The 13,727-nt window shown below is 33.8% G+C and overlaps 1 protein-coding gene and 1 long non-coding RNA gene across 2 annotated transcripts; both read left to right on the top strand.

The window, feature by feature from the left end:
• The first annotated feature begins 1,484 nt into the window (after window positions 1–1,484).
• Window positions 1,485–2,426, top strand: LOC100810352 (agamous-like MADS-box protein AGL80). The gene has a single exon (XM_003537291.1). It carries the CDS (start codon window positions 1,485–1,487, stop codon window positions 2,424–2,426), a length of 942 nt encoding a protein of 313 aa, XP_003537339.1.
• Window positions 2,427–10,374: 7,948 nt separating this feature from the next.
• LOC100809822 (uncharacterized) lies at window positions 10,375–13,334 on the top strand. Its single transcript, XR_416909.4, has 2 exons — window positions 10,375–10,822; window positions 13,172–13,334. It is a non-coding gene; the product is annotated as an uncharacterized lncRNA (long non-coding RNA).
• The last annotated feature ends 393 nt before the right edge of the window (window positions 13,335–13,727 follow it).

The following is a 13,727-nucleotide window of genomic DNA, read 5'->3' as shown; positions in this document are numbered from 1 at the left end:
TACGACACTCGGCTTACCGAGAAATTATTACTATGAGCGATTTGGTACATTTGTCAAAGAGCTAACACAGAGACCGATGTAAAATAACGTTAATTCTACAATGGTCACTTGATTGAACCGAGGTAGCTACTTGAAGACATGCATGCACACTTCATAATTTCTTTCAATTGGCTCCATATTTTCTAAACTAAAAATTAGGTTTACTTAAATCGCTAAAATTTACCTGTATTTTTTCATCAATTAATAATAAGAGTTTACTTTGTTTTTTTCCTTTGAACCAAAGAAAAGTTAAGTTTTACTCCCAACTTAGGGCATTAAACGTTATACAAAGAATTCTTGCTATAATTGATGTAGGAAGTGATTTCATAGATTGTTGTCGAAACAAATCTAAAATTTGGAAAACAAGAAATGTAAGAATATTTTTTAATTTGCACCACTGCATTTGGATGCATGCCGTCTAATTTAACCAACTAATTCACGCATTTTATTTAACCAACTAATTTAGTTCCATGATGATAAATAGGTGAATTTATGCCTTCCTTATAAATACTATATCATTTAGTAATATACTTTAAATATATAATATGAAGAATCTTACTCAAATTACAACTCGTCAAAATATGATTAAAAATTATAATTTATCTATTTACCATGAAAATCAACGATGAAATTCAAAATAGATTTTATAACTTCAATATCATTCTAGTGCTGGATTCTCCAAGCTATTCATTGGATCATTTCTAATTTTTAAACATCATAAAATCAAACAATTTTTTTATAAGGGCTGTGATAAATTCTCACATTTATGCATTCATATAAATTCCCCCCTGTTCCGAAAGAAAATGCTTCTAAAATATGTTTGTGAAATGGTCACACAAATTATTTATTATTTAATAATAAATCATAAATGTTTAATATGAAGAATCTTACACTAATGACAACGGTCAAAATGTGATTAAAAGTTAGAATTTATCTATTTCTGCATGAGAGTCAACGATGAAAATTCATAATAAAATTTTTAAACTTAAATATCATTATAGTGTTGGATTCTCTATACTATGACATTCAAGTGGCATTTCAACGTTCAAAACCAGTTGTGAATTTAAAATGGCAACTGTTAAAATGCAACAATAAAAAATTACAATATATCCATGTATGCATCGAATTCAAAGATGAAAATATGATTTTATTTTATATACTACCATTCTCGTACCAACTCAATCAAGTAATTTATCCACTCATACCTAATGTAAATTTTACAAACTTGGATGTCATCAAAGTGCCAAATTGTCTATATCCCTTACATATGGAATGCCATTTGATGTGACATTTGAATGTGCAAAACCAGTTGGAACGTTGAGGCAAAAAATCAAACCATGCATGCACCAAATTAGTCTATATAGAGAGATTCTTGGTGGCCGTAGAAACCACAAGCAACTCTTTTTACTTCTCATTTTGTTTCTCCCTTTATTCTGGTCATCATCATGGCCCCGGGAAAGCTGAAACTCACATTCATAGGCAACGATTCTAAAAGAAAAAACGTATGCAAGAAACGGAAGCAGTCACTGCTGAAGAAGACGGAGGAACTCAGCATGCTTTGTGGCGTTGAAGCATGTGCTATAGTGTATGGCCCCAATGATCCTCGGCCAGTGATTTGGCCATCCGAATTCGGTGTCGAAAATGTACTGCGAAAGTTCATGAGCATGCCACATTGGGAGCAAAGCAAAAAGATGGTGAACCAAGAGAGTTTCATTGCACAAAGTATCATGAAGAGTAAAGAAAAGTTGCAGAAAATTGTGAAGGAAAACAAGGATATTGAAATGTCCTTGTTCATGGCTCATTGCTTTAAGACAGGAATGTTTCAGCCTGATATCAATATGACCACAGCTGATATGAATGTTCTTGCATCGATAATTGAACAGAACCTGAAAGACATTGATAAAAGGATGGAAATGCTGAAAGCCAACCAGGTGATACCAAACCAGCCCGATGTTGAAACATCAACATTGCAACCCCAGATAATGCATACACTGACATACCAACCCCCTATGCAAACATTTGCATTCCAACCGCAGATTCAAATACCAGAATTCCAAACCCAGATCCAAACACCAGAATTCCCAACTCAAACATACCAATCCAAGATGCAAACACAAACATTTCAACCCCAGATGCAGTCACCAGCATTATTCCAACCCCGGATGCAATCACTTGCATTTTTCCAACCCCAGATAATGCAAACACCATCATACCAACCCCAGATAATGCAAACACCATCATACCAACCCCACATGCAAACACCAGCACTTGAAGATATGACACTGCTTAATTATGGCAATGGATCGGGTATGCAAATGCAGCAGTTCAATGGTAATGGGTATGAGACAACAATGCTTGCATTTGGAGGTGCTAACTTCCCTCTCTAAGCTTGCTTTTGGCCTAACCAGTTACCTTGAAAAAAGCATGTACTCGATCGGTAGCAGTCCTTTGGATTTGGGATGATATGTTTGAGTTTAATTGTATTTTCTTTTGCTTGGTTTGGATTTTTACTGTCCTTGTGTGTCAATGAAGTCATTCTTGTCTAGTGATCTTTGCATGTTTATTTCCTACTGCCAGAAGTTGATTGATGAATATGGTTTATGAGTCTTAATTTCACTTTTCAAAATGTATTCCTTAGTTGCATCAGTAAATTAAGTCTTTTGGTGTGTGGTTACCTCATGATGTGGTACTGGGCATATCAAAAGTTCCAATTTGTTTCATTGGGCATTATACAATGAATACTAGATTTTATTTTAAATAAAAGTTGTAGTTCTGATTGCAGTTATCTAAACTAAATTACAAAAAAATTACATGAAATGCAGCTAATGCAGTCATAATATATGTGAGGTGCGACATTTATGTAACCAATCTACATGTTATGTACGCTAACATGGCTTTGACAAATTATAATCACATTCCAAGAGGTGCTGATGCAAGCTCCATTGGAGCTTGTAGGCCTAGGATCTTCTTCATCAATGGATTCCTTTGCTTCTTGGAAGATAAATGACAGCGGAATGGAGAAGGAAGAGAGAGAGGAGACGCCACTTCAAGGAGAAGATAAGTCTAGAAGAAGCTCACCACCATAGGAGGCCATGGATAAGAGCTTGGAGGAAGAAGGAGATGAATGAAGGGAGGGGGAGAGAAGAGCACGAAATTTTGTGCTCAAAAAGAGCTCTGAAATCTGAAGTTAATATTCAAATGATCAAAGTTGAAAAAAATGCACACACATGACCTCTATTTATAGCCTAAGTGTCACACAAAATTGGAGGGAAATTCAAATTTCACTTGAATTTGAAATTGAATTTGTGGAGCCAAACTTTGGAGCCAAAATTTCACTAATTATGATTAGTGAATTTTAGTTATGGTTCAGCCCACTAATCCAAGATCAATTCCAAGATTCTCCACTAAGTGTGCTTAGGTGTCATGAGGCATGAAAAGCATGAAGGACATGCACAAAGTGTGACTATATGATGTGGCAATGGGGTGTAGTAAGCAAATGCTCACCTCCCCCTCTAAAATTTAATTGGATTGGGCTTCTACCAATTCAATTAAATTTATTTCCAACCACACACATCAAATATCCACTTAGTGCATGTGAAATTACAAAACTACCCCTAATACAAAAACTAGTCTAGGTGCCCTAAAATACAAGGGCTGAAAAATCCTATATTTCAAGGGTACCCTACCTACATTATGGAGCCCTAAATACAAGGCCCAAAAATAATGAAACCTTAATCTAATATTTACAAAGATAAACGGGCTCGTACTTAGCCCATGGGCTCGAAATCTACCCTAAGGCTCATAAGAACCCTAGGGCCTTCTCTTGCATCTCTGGCCCAATCTACTTGGAGTTTTTCTATCCAATGCCCTTGCGGGGTAGGATTGCATCAGGTGCAACATCACTGCCCAATGGACTGATTTTCGCCCCTCATCTTAGGATAAATTGTTATTTTTGTCTTTGAAATTGTAAAAGGATCACAAATTAGTCCTTAAAAGATAAAAAATGAAAATTTAGTCATAAAAAATGTAAAAAGCACTACAAATTTACCCTTCCTTTAACATTAATGGATTCACTTACGTGACACTTAGGGACGAAAATGTCATAAAATGTTTGCTCACATGGCCTTCATTAGTTCTGGTGGCACCTTAATTCGTGAACATATATCTTAGTGCTCCGGATCTTCATCCACCACCTTTTAGATCCTCTCTGTCATGTTCACAGAGAAGGTTGAGGACATGGTCCTTGCTCAACGATTCCAGAACCTTTGAGATTTAGTCTTTGCTTGTTGTTGTTGGTCTTTACCGTCGCCATCTTCTTCTTCCTCCTCCTCCTCTTCGACTTCTTCTTCAACTTCCTCTTCATGCTCGTGAGGGGCATTTTTGGGTTTCGGTTGGTGTTGCTTGAGTGGAGGCTCAGTGGACAGAGAAGATTTGAGTGTTGCCTTTCACTTCCTCCCCATTGGCATTACTCGAGTGGATTGGAGTGTAGGGCTTAGTGGAGTGTGGTGCGTCGCACTAGGGTTTTCTCTAATCAAGTTGAGTTGACCATTTGATCAAGTTTGTGTGATGCGATGTGGACTATTGGATTAAGATGTGTTGATTGCTGAGGAAAGTGCCAACCAATCAAGGTCACTAAGCAAACATTTTTGTGACATTTTTGTCCCTAAGAGCATGTAGGCAGATTCATTAACATCAATGGAGGAAAGTTAACGGAGGGATGAATTTGTTGTACTTTTTACACTTTCGGAAACTAAATTTTATTTTTTCATCTTTCAGGGATAAATTTTTCATCATCCAACACTTTTAGGAAAGAATGACTATTTACCCCTCATCTTATTACCATTATCTATCCAGAAAAATAAGATTTTATTTATTTGTCTCTTCTCTTGATAAATCACTACATAATTGTATTTATTTTTCCATGCACCTTGTTATTTAGTATTGGAAAATATATTTTAAACAAAACTGTTTATGATCAGTATAATTGTGGCAATCATATTTGTATACACACACAACACTCTAAAGGTTTATATATGTTTTTTTTTATAATTTCTGAAAATTTAATTACAACACTGTATATTTCTTTTTCTTTTTTTTTTTATAAAGAAGGCTTAAATATAAATTAAGTTTTCACAATTTAGTGTTTTCAATTTTAATCCTCATAATTTTTTTATTAGTTTTAGTTCTTAAATTTTCCAAATATTCTATTTTGGGTTTTTGTTGTCAAGGTCTATTACAAAAACGTCAAAAGATGACATAATCACAATGCCATGATGTATTACATCAAAAGATGATGTCATGATAATCACATGCTATATCACCATATTAAAATATCCTCAATAATGTCACATCAATAATGAGGCCATGTCAACATGATGTAAAAGGGAAGAAAATTAAAAAAAAAATCATAGAAAAAATGAATAAAAAATACATGGACTAAAAGTAAAAAAAGTGACATATTTGTAGGCACACAAACAAATATAAATCATAAATATAATGTATAAATTTAATTTTAAATTATATAAAAATCTTGTGCTTGATGTAGAAAAGTCCTTCCTTCTATAATGGTTGAATCTACAATGGTTTAATAACTGGTGTAGAAATGCTCTTAAAACCAATGTAAAAAGGGTCTTTTGTAGTAGTGGCCTATGTGCTAACTTTACTCATGATAAGTCTACTGCTTACACACTATTACAAAAAAGCTCTTCTACACTGGACCAAGGACAATTCTACAAAATCAATGTCTTAAAAAATGTAGTGACATTTTTGTAAATAATTAATTATAACTTCTAAAGATGATTTTCACTAAACCATCTTTAAAACATCTTTTCAAAGATGTTTTTTTGTCAAAACCATTGTTGAAATGAGATACTCAACATCGGTTTTATTAAAACCATCATGTAAAGGGCCATCATTTTTTGTTTTCACTCTCACGTCCTACAGATTTTCATTCCCTCTCCTCAGTCTCGCACCCTATAGACCTGACCCCTCCTCTCCTCAGTCACAGTCTCACTCCCTTGTTGTCATTGTTGAAGCTTGTGTTTTGGCAGTGGACAATAATTAAAATAATGAATCTGTCTTTTATGTTTTGGGTTGGGTTGTGCATGATGTGAAACATTAGCTGTTGCACCGTCTCTTAGTCCTCTAAGCCAGCCTGCAAAATCTGTGGTATCATGAAACCCCGCAACATCTCTCCCAAGATGGAAGACCTCTTCGATACTCCCGAGATGGCTGAACCCAAGTCCTCAAATTGTTTCTCACTACTAAAAAATAAGGATTTAATTTTTTCCGATTAACATCGATTCTAATGAAAACCGATGTTAACAAAAGCATGGTGACATTTTTGTAAATAAAGAGACTTTGTTAACATCGGTTATAAAATAATTGATGTTGTGAGTTTTCCTTAACATTGGTTATTTTAAAATCGATGTTGTGAATGCTAAGTTAACATCGATTTTTAATAAAACCGATGTTATTTTTCGCTTAACATCGATTTTTAAAAATCGATGTTGATAATATGTGTTTCTAATTAATATCCATGAAACCTAAAGGTTGCGCCACTCGTTTCATGCCTCAACCTCTCGCCTTGGTGTCATTGCTACTACTCCGTTCAATTCATTCGTGTGTGTTGGTTGAACAACAGACAAAGATTGCTTCGGGAATGGAGTGGGACAACAATTATGATCTGAGCGGATACGAAGAGGAGGAAGGGTTCATCTTCAATGACGGCGACGACGCTGGTCCTCTCTTGTTCCCTTTCCCTGTTGCTAAAGACCTCCTCCAAATGGCACCTTGTGGTTTCGACGTCACCGATGTGCACGAGCCCGAGGGTGTCCTTAGCCGGAATTAGGTTTAGGTCTTTTCAGGCCTACTCTTTATATTCCATTATGAGCTACTTTTAATTCAATTGTGAATGTGTTGAATGAAAATTTGGTATTACATACATAGTTTATGCACTTTCGTGTTTCTACCATGATTATTTTGTTAGAATTAAGCGTTGCTTCGATTTGTAGATATTCTAGTTTTGTCTATACGTGTAACTTCTGCTCTGGTCTGGAGTAAGTCAATTGTAAGGCAAGACAATGTTGAAATGTGCAGGAGATTAAGAAACGCTTGATGAGAATGTTGCTGGTTGGTACTATGAATGTCGTGAAAGTGTATCATGAAAGTTGTTGGTTGTGTAAATGATGATTAACTTCCTTATGGTGATCAAAGGATTAGGAAAATATAGCCTAATAATGAACTTCATTAGATATCAAACTGTGGTAGTTTTTCACCATGTGTTTGAAGCTTTTTGACTTGGACTGAATTCTTAAACTCCAGCGTTCAAGAAGCATAGTTAAAAAGAGATGATTGAAATACAAACGTGGTTATTCTATATTTTTTGGTGATGTATACTGAGTCGTGTGTTGAGGGATTCTCATTTTTTATAAAATATAAAGTGTGTAAGTTGATTTTAACTTGTGTAATAATTTTAATTTATCCTTTTTATGTTACTATAAATGTTTATAGAGAAATTTATTCAAACATGTCTATGATTTTGTTTTTTCAAGCAATAAAATTTGTTATAAAGCAACTGGATTATGAAATCCTGTCATTAAGTAATATAATACAAGGCCCAATTTTTATTTTATTTTCTTTCCTTTTCTTATAGGTGCGCATTTCAATCCTAATAATAAGGAGCATGGTGCCCCTAAGGATGAGCATCGTCATGCTACAAATTGCAGTAATTTTGCGGTAATTTGATGAGATTTGTAGAAAGTGATGATGTCTTTTGAAGAAGAGGAATTTTTTTGATGTTTTGATTGAAGGTTTTGAGTGAAAATGAGGATTTGATGGTTTTAAGGTAGAGAAAAACTAGTGGAAGGATTTGATTGTATAACAATTAAAGGATTAAATTTGAGCAGAAATTTGTTAAGGTACCATTCTCATCCATTAGCTGTAACAGGACCAAAATACAATTAAGCCTAAGCTTAATCTTATAATTGAATTGTGTTTGAGCTGATTATCTTCTGTCTATTTTCTGTTGTTGATTGAAGACAGCTTGAAGCATCCCCATCAGAGTATGCTAGAGCAAACAAGGAGTTTTGGAAGCTAAGTGTTTTTATGGACCTTATTAAGGAATTGAGGGCCAAACAGAAGGTAATGAGTTGGTGCAAGTTTACCTTAGAAAACAGCAACTTGCCTAAATGGCAAGTGGTGTTACCGGCTTTTGTTTCGTTATTCCTTTTGTGGTAATATTTTACCAGATAGGCCATAGCCTTTAGGCATACTATCTATCTCTTTGCATTACTCGTGTGCTTTATACCATGCTTTTCTGGTTTAAAGAAATAAGAAAGAAAGGGGGGAGGATAACTTCTGCTTTTGGGGGGTTATATTATCTAATGTTACCTTTTTACTATCTGCAGGAAATTGATGGCTTGAAGTCACTAATGGCTGAATGTTTTGAGGATAAAGACATGCTTAATATGGCTACAGAGGAAATGGGTCAGGCAGTGGAAGAAGAAAGAAGACTGTAAAATTTGTTGTTGAAGTCATTACTTCCTAAGGATGATGCTGATGAAAGGGATTGCATTTTGGAGGTGCGCCCAGGTAAAATGTCTCTGTTGAAAATGGATATCTATTATTAATGTTCATCAAACAAATGCTTCAATGAATGTTTGCTAAGTTGTCTTAGGACTTGTTCATCACTTTACTGTTGTACCCTTTTGCTTTTTTCTCTATGCTTGCTTTCATCCCAATTTTCATTTTGTTATACCATGTATGCCAATCCTTTCCACACTTTTTTTCACCTGGTTCAAGTCAAAGAAATCATTGTGGTTTGTGATCCTTCATACAAGGACATTTTTGAAGGTTTTTCCATACCTTTAGTTTTGCTTTCTTTTCTATACCATGTTTTTGCTTTGCCTCTTGGTTATCAAGATTCTTTTTTTGCTGAGATGCAAAGGAAGATTACCAAGCAGAACTCAAATTTCCACTACCTGGAAAAACAAGACAGGATTCTGTTAATAATGGCTTTCGGGAATGTGCAGTCTTTTAATCTTAATAATGGTTTATTTCTTTGTCATTCTTTGTCATTTTTTAATTTCATAACTTTAAGATAAATTAATTTGTAGGTTCCTAAACTATTTCAGAATTTCTTAAGGAAATCGTTGTACTTTGAAAGTTTGTAATAAGGCCCTTAAAGTTTTAAATCTTTTTAATTAAGTTCTTAAATACATTTTTGTTAAGACTTCATTAACCTAATTTAAAAAATTTCAATCTAGGAAGTATGTCACTAGTTTAATTATTCATGAAGTCTTTATATAGTATAAAAAAATTTAATTACAAGTTTGACTTTGTTTTTGGTTTTTAAAATTTATTTTATAAAATATTTTTAATAACTAATTTTTAGAGAGTAAGAATATAAAAAGAGGAAACAGTACAAAGAAGAATGTGAGAATAATGGAAAATTAACAATGCCGAGGCAATGACCGTGAACACGTGGAGGTCATTCAGGGTATTGAGAGGGATTGTTTGGCCTTAGAAGCTATGCGTCTCTCTTTTTTTCTTAATTAATTATTATTATCTTGGGTTTAAGTTATTGTTATTAGTTATTATTATTACTATGAACTTTGTGTAATTTGGATTTTGATCTTTTCAATTTTAATTTTGCAATGATGATCATTCAGTGGAGTATGTCTTTTTTTTTTTTTGTTGTTTCAATGAAAATTATATAGAAATAGAGTGAGGTATTGATTGGAATGGATTGAATTGTCTGGCGTTTTTGATGTGTCATGCACGTATTAAAACGGAGCAAGAAAGTATAACTACATAAATAGTACTAGTAGTACTAGTATTAAGTAACTCCTTCTTTTTTGACGAATTAATTGATTCATGAATCTCATGGATTGAATTGAAGTAGCATATCTGAAATGGTCTGATTCACTTGATGGTGGTGTGGTTGTTGAAGGAGGATATTTTAATCATAGCTATTCACGAATCTCACGGATCGAATAGGATTGTGATGGAACTAAACCCTGTTCCTTTGAGCTTGGACTTGAGATTGCTCTACAAATTAGCCTGGAGCATGGTCAAGTCATTTTTGCTCAATCAACAAGCATAGCAGATAGTAAGGCTAACAACTAGTGAAACATGACTCTTTTGCAGCCATTTAACTGAGATGGTACAATGTCCATAGTCTACTTTCATTACCATACAACATTTATTACTTTCTTTTACTTTTATTTTCTTTCTTGTTTCACTTTGCATTTCATTAATACTATTATTAAGAATTTAAGATTACATGCCTGTGAATGTTTAGTTTATCTACTTTTGGTATCCATAGGTTTTAATATATTATGACATGATTCAAATGAAAAATTATTAAATGGATTAAGTGTCCAAGACTTACTCTAGAAGTAACCCTTACTTAGTTATTATTATTATTTAGCGATGACATTTTTGAAATTATATTCAACTTTGTGAAGGAGATTATGACGGTTTTTTAAAATCCCCTTTGATGTTAATGTTACAAAGGCGGTAAAAACCACCTTCGTATGTTTAGAGATTACTACGATTTTCTTTTAACCACCATCGTTGAAATTTTGGTATTTAAATCACCATTTTATCCTTTTTTTTTTTTTGTACGCTGCAGACTCGATCATCTTCCTGCTTGGGTCATACCTCTTTCACTCCGCTGCAACCTTCACTCCGCCACAACCTTCACTCCACCGCAACCTTGCCTGTGTAAGTCTCGATACCCAGGCACAACTTTGTAGTTCTTCACTCCGACAATCATGCGGTAAGTACATTGTTTTGATGCACAAGTTTGTTGTTGTTTTTGTCCTCGATAAGCCTCCGGTTTGATTGATGCATGCTTGGTGTTTATGATAATATGAATTTGATGCCATTGTGAGTTGTGTTTATTTAAACCCTAATTTTATTTAGTTGTAACTTGAAATCCCTTTTAGGGCTTTTTCCATGGTTTCCAACCTTAATGTAGAAAATTATCCAATAGATAAATTATAAAAAGTTAGTTCAAAATTGCGAGCTGAAATATTAGGTCTCAGAATTGTTAAATATTTTGTGGAGAACTTGAAAGAAGAATATCTAGTATTCATAGCTGAAACAATCCCCTTCCTCGGTGAACTGGTTGAGGATGTGGAGCTTTTAGTTAAATCTCTTGCTCAGGGAATTCTACAGGATATGGAATCTCTGAGTGGGGAAAGTCTTCGCCAATACCTATGACACATAGATTAGGAGAGCGGTATTCATGATTTTGTGACATGAGCAAAGAGTTAGAGATGTGTAATTAAATCGATAGGCCAGTGTAAACTGTGGTTAATCAAGGAAAATTTGCATTTATTTATTCTGATAAAGGTTAAAGTTCAATTTTTCCGGTGCATTTTTTAAACTCAGACATTTATAGCATAGTGCTTTTGGGGGTATTTGTGATAGTAAGAGAAAAGAAAAAGAAAAGATTAAATTGGTTTAATTTTTTAAATATCATTTAAACATTATGCAGAGGAATTTTATTCGAGACTCTTGTACTTTCTTATTTTTTACAAGAATTCTATTTTGTATCTCTTTCATTTTTAAGCTTTGTCATTTCATTATCTTTGAAAACTTTTTTTCATTAAGTTTTTGACGCTTACTAAATGTTTAAGCTTTTATTATTTCATTATTGTATCTTTCAATGTATATAATTTTTCTTATTTGATATATCTATTTTCTGCCTCATGAATAGTTATCACATGCTTCTTCTTGGTTTGTTGTTAGCTAGTTAGAGAAGTGAGAGAGTGAGGGCGAGTAGTATTATTAAAAGGGAGATGTTGATTACAAACACAATCCTTGGAACTTGGTACACACCAATAAAAGAAAAACACAAGAGACCTCAAGAATTACAGAAAATGTAAAAGGAACATAATAAACCTTGTGGATTGAACTTGATATAGTAACAACATCGTTAAGCACACAAATTCAAGGCTGGTTGCTGATGTCACTATCAGCTGGCTACACAACTCCCAATCTCCCAATGCATGTATTTTGACACTCTTGACTCTTCCATTCATTCTTCCTCGTAGCTGTCATTGGAGCAAGGACTTAAGTCCTACACAAGTACAAGGCCTTTTAACACATTAAGCTTGAGTAATTAATCTTGTCGCTTATATGGATTGTTGTACAAAATACAACACTGCACCAAACCAAACAGCAAACAAAACTCCATGTCTAGGACAAGAATTATACATTTCCTATTTACCATTTATTTGACCATTTCACAGATGGTCAAGAGGGAGGCATATTATTAAGTGATTAATAGTCATATTAAATTCAAATCATGATTTTGCACTGTGAGCTGCCCCATGTAATACTGCCCCAACTATGAATGGAAGGCCTAGAAGTTTCTCAGTCATGACAATTGGACCTAGAACAGAAGGCCTAGAACTTTCTCACTCATGACATTCGTGTTAGTAAACAAAATTAATTATACTGATAAGTATAACACAAAACTTAGTGCAATGAAAATTAATTATACTGTCAAGTTTCCTGCCAATTGGACTTTTGAGTTAATATTATGCCAATTGTTATTCATTTTGTTTTTATTTTCATACAACTTACTTTTGACAACATAATATCCTGTTGTACGATTTTATGTTATTTCTGCAATGATTCTAAATTAAGTTGTAAATGAGTTTGTTGTATTCCAAAAACCATCTCAGCAAAGTGCCTCTGCAAGTGTATTTGAAACTCTGCTTTGATCAAGGGAAGGAGATAAAGAAAATTGTATTTGGATAAGTTTTTAACCTCATTTTTATATGGAAACTCTATTGTGTTGTTACTCATCTTCCTATTGTAGTTATATCATGGTTGTCTCCAATAATAGTTACAAAAGTTATTGCTAACAATGCCTGGAAGATAGTAATCTGAAACCAAATTTAATTGTTGGCTACAAAATTAATATTGACAAATAAAATATCAATTTGGCAATTGCATTGACAAATAAAATATGAAAGTAGGTAGGATCTTCTAAATTAACAACCTTTTGGTATTTTCTTGAGCCCCCGCCCCTTCTTGATTTATTGTTGTTGCTTGCCTTTTTAGTCTGAGTTTAACTTAACTAATACTTTTAATGATCTGATTTTATTGGCAGGAAAGCAGGACTGCCTGTTGGTTACAAGGGTTGTCAATTTCATAGAGTGATTAAAGATTTTATGATTCATGTTGGTGATATTGTAAAGGTCTTGTTGTGGCGTGGTTTATGTTTGACATTATTTGTTTGTGTAAACATTCATGAAAATAAATTAATCTTACTACATTTTATGGTCCATATGCATGGCGTAATCTTATTGGACACATATAACATGCATGCTAGGCTTTAAAACAATTTTTGTTTCTTACCTTTTCTTGCACATTTTCATCATAGTACCAAGATTTCTAATCTCAGTCCAAAGTGTATTGATTCACCCAAGACTACTGCTTTAGCAACCTTCCTAACCTTATTAGACATGTCATCCCAAATGAGGTTAACACTACCTTATCATTCTCAAATACCTTCTTCCAATAATTTTTTCCTTAACGTCACATTTGGGTTGCCACTAGTTGATTTTTTGGATTTGTAACTTGTCAATTTTCTTCTATTCACGGCTCTTGAAGCAGTGAGGACCAAGACAGTATGTTATGAAGTAAGGCTCTTTATTCAGAATTAC

This window comes from Glycine max, chromosome 11, assembly GCF_000004515.6.
Source record: "Glycine max cultivar Williams 82 chromosome 11, Glycine_max_v4.0, whole genome shotgun sequence".
Taxonomy (NCBI): domain Eukaryota; kingdom Viridiplantae; phylum Streptophyta; class Magnoliopsida; order Fabales; family Fabaceae; genus Glycine; species Glycine max.
This window is presented reverse-complemented; position numbering and strand designations above follow the sequence as displayed.

Coding starts and splice junctions, on each gene's coding strand:
- LOC100810352 (XM_003537291.1), top strand. CDS start 1,485: ATGGCCCCGGGAAAGCTGAAACTCACATTCATAGGCAACGATTCTAAA.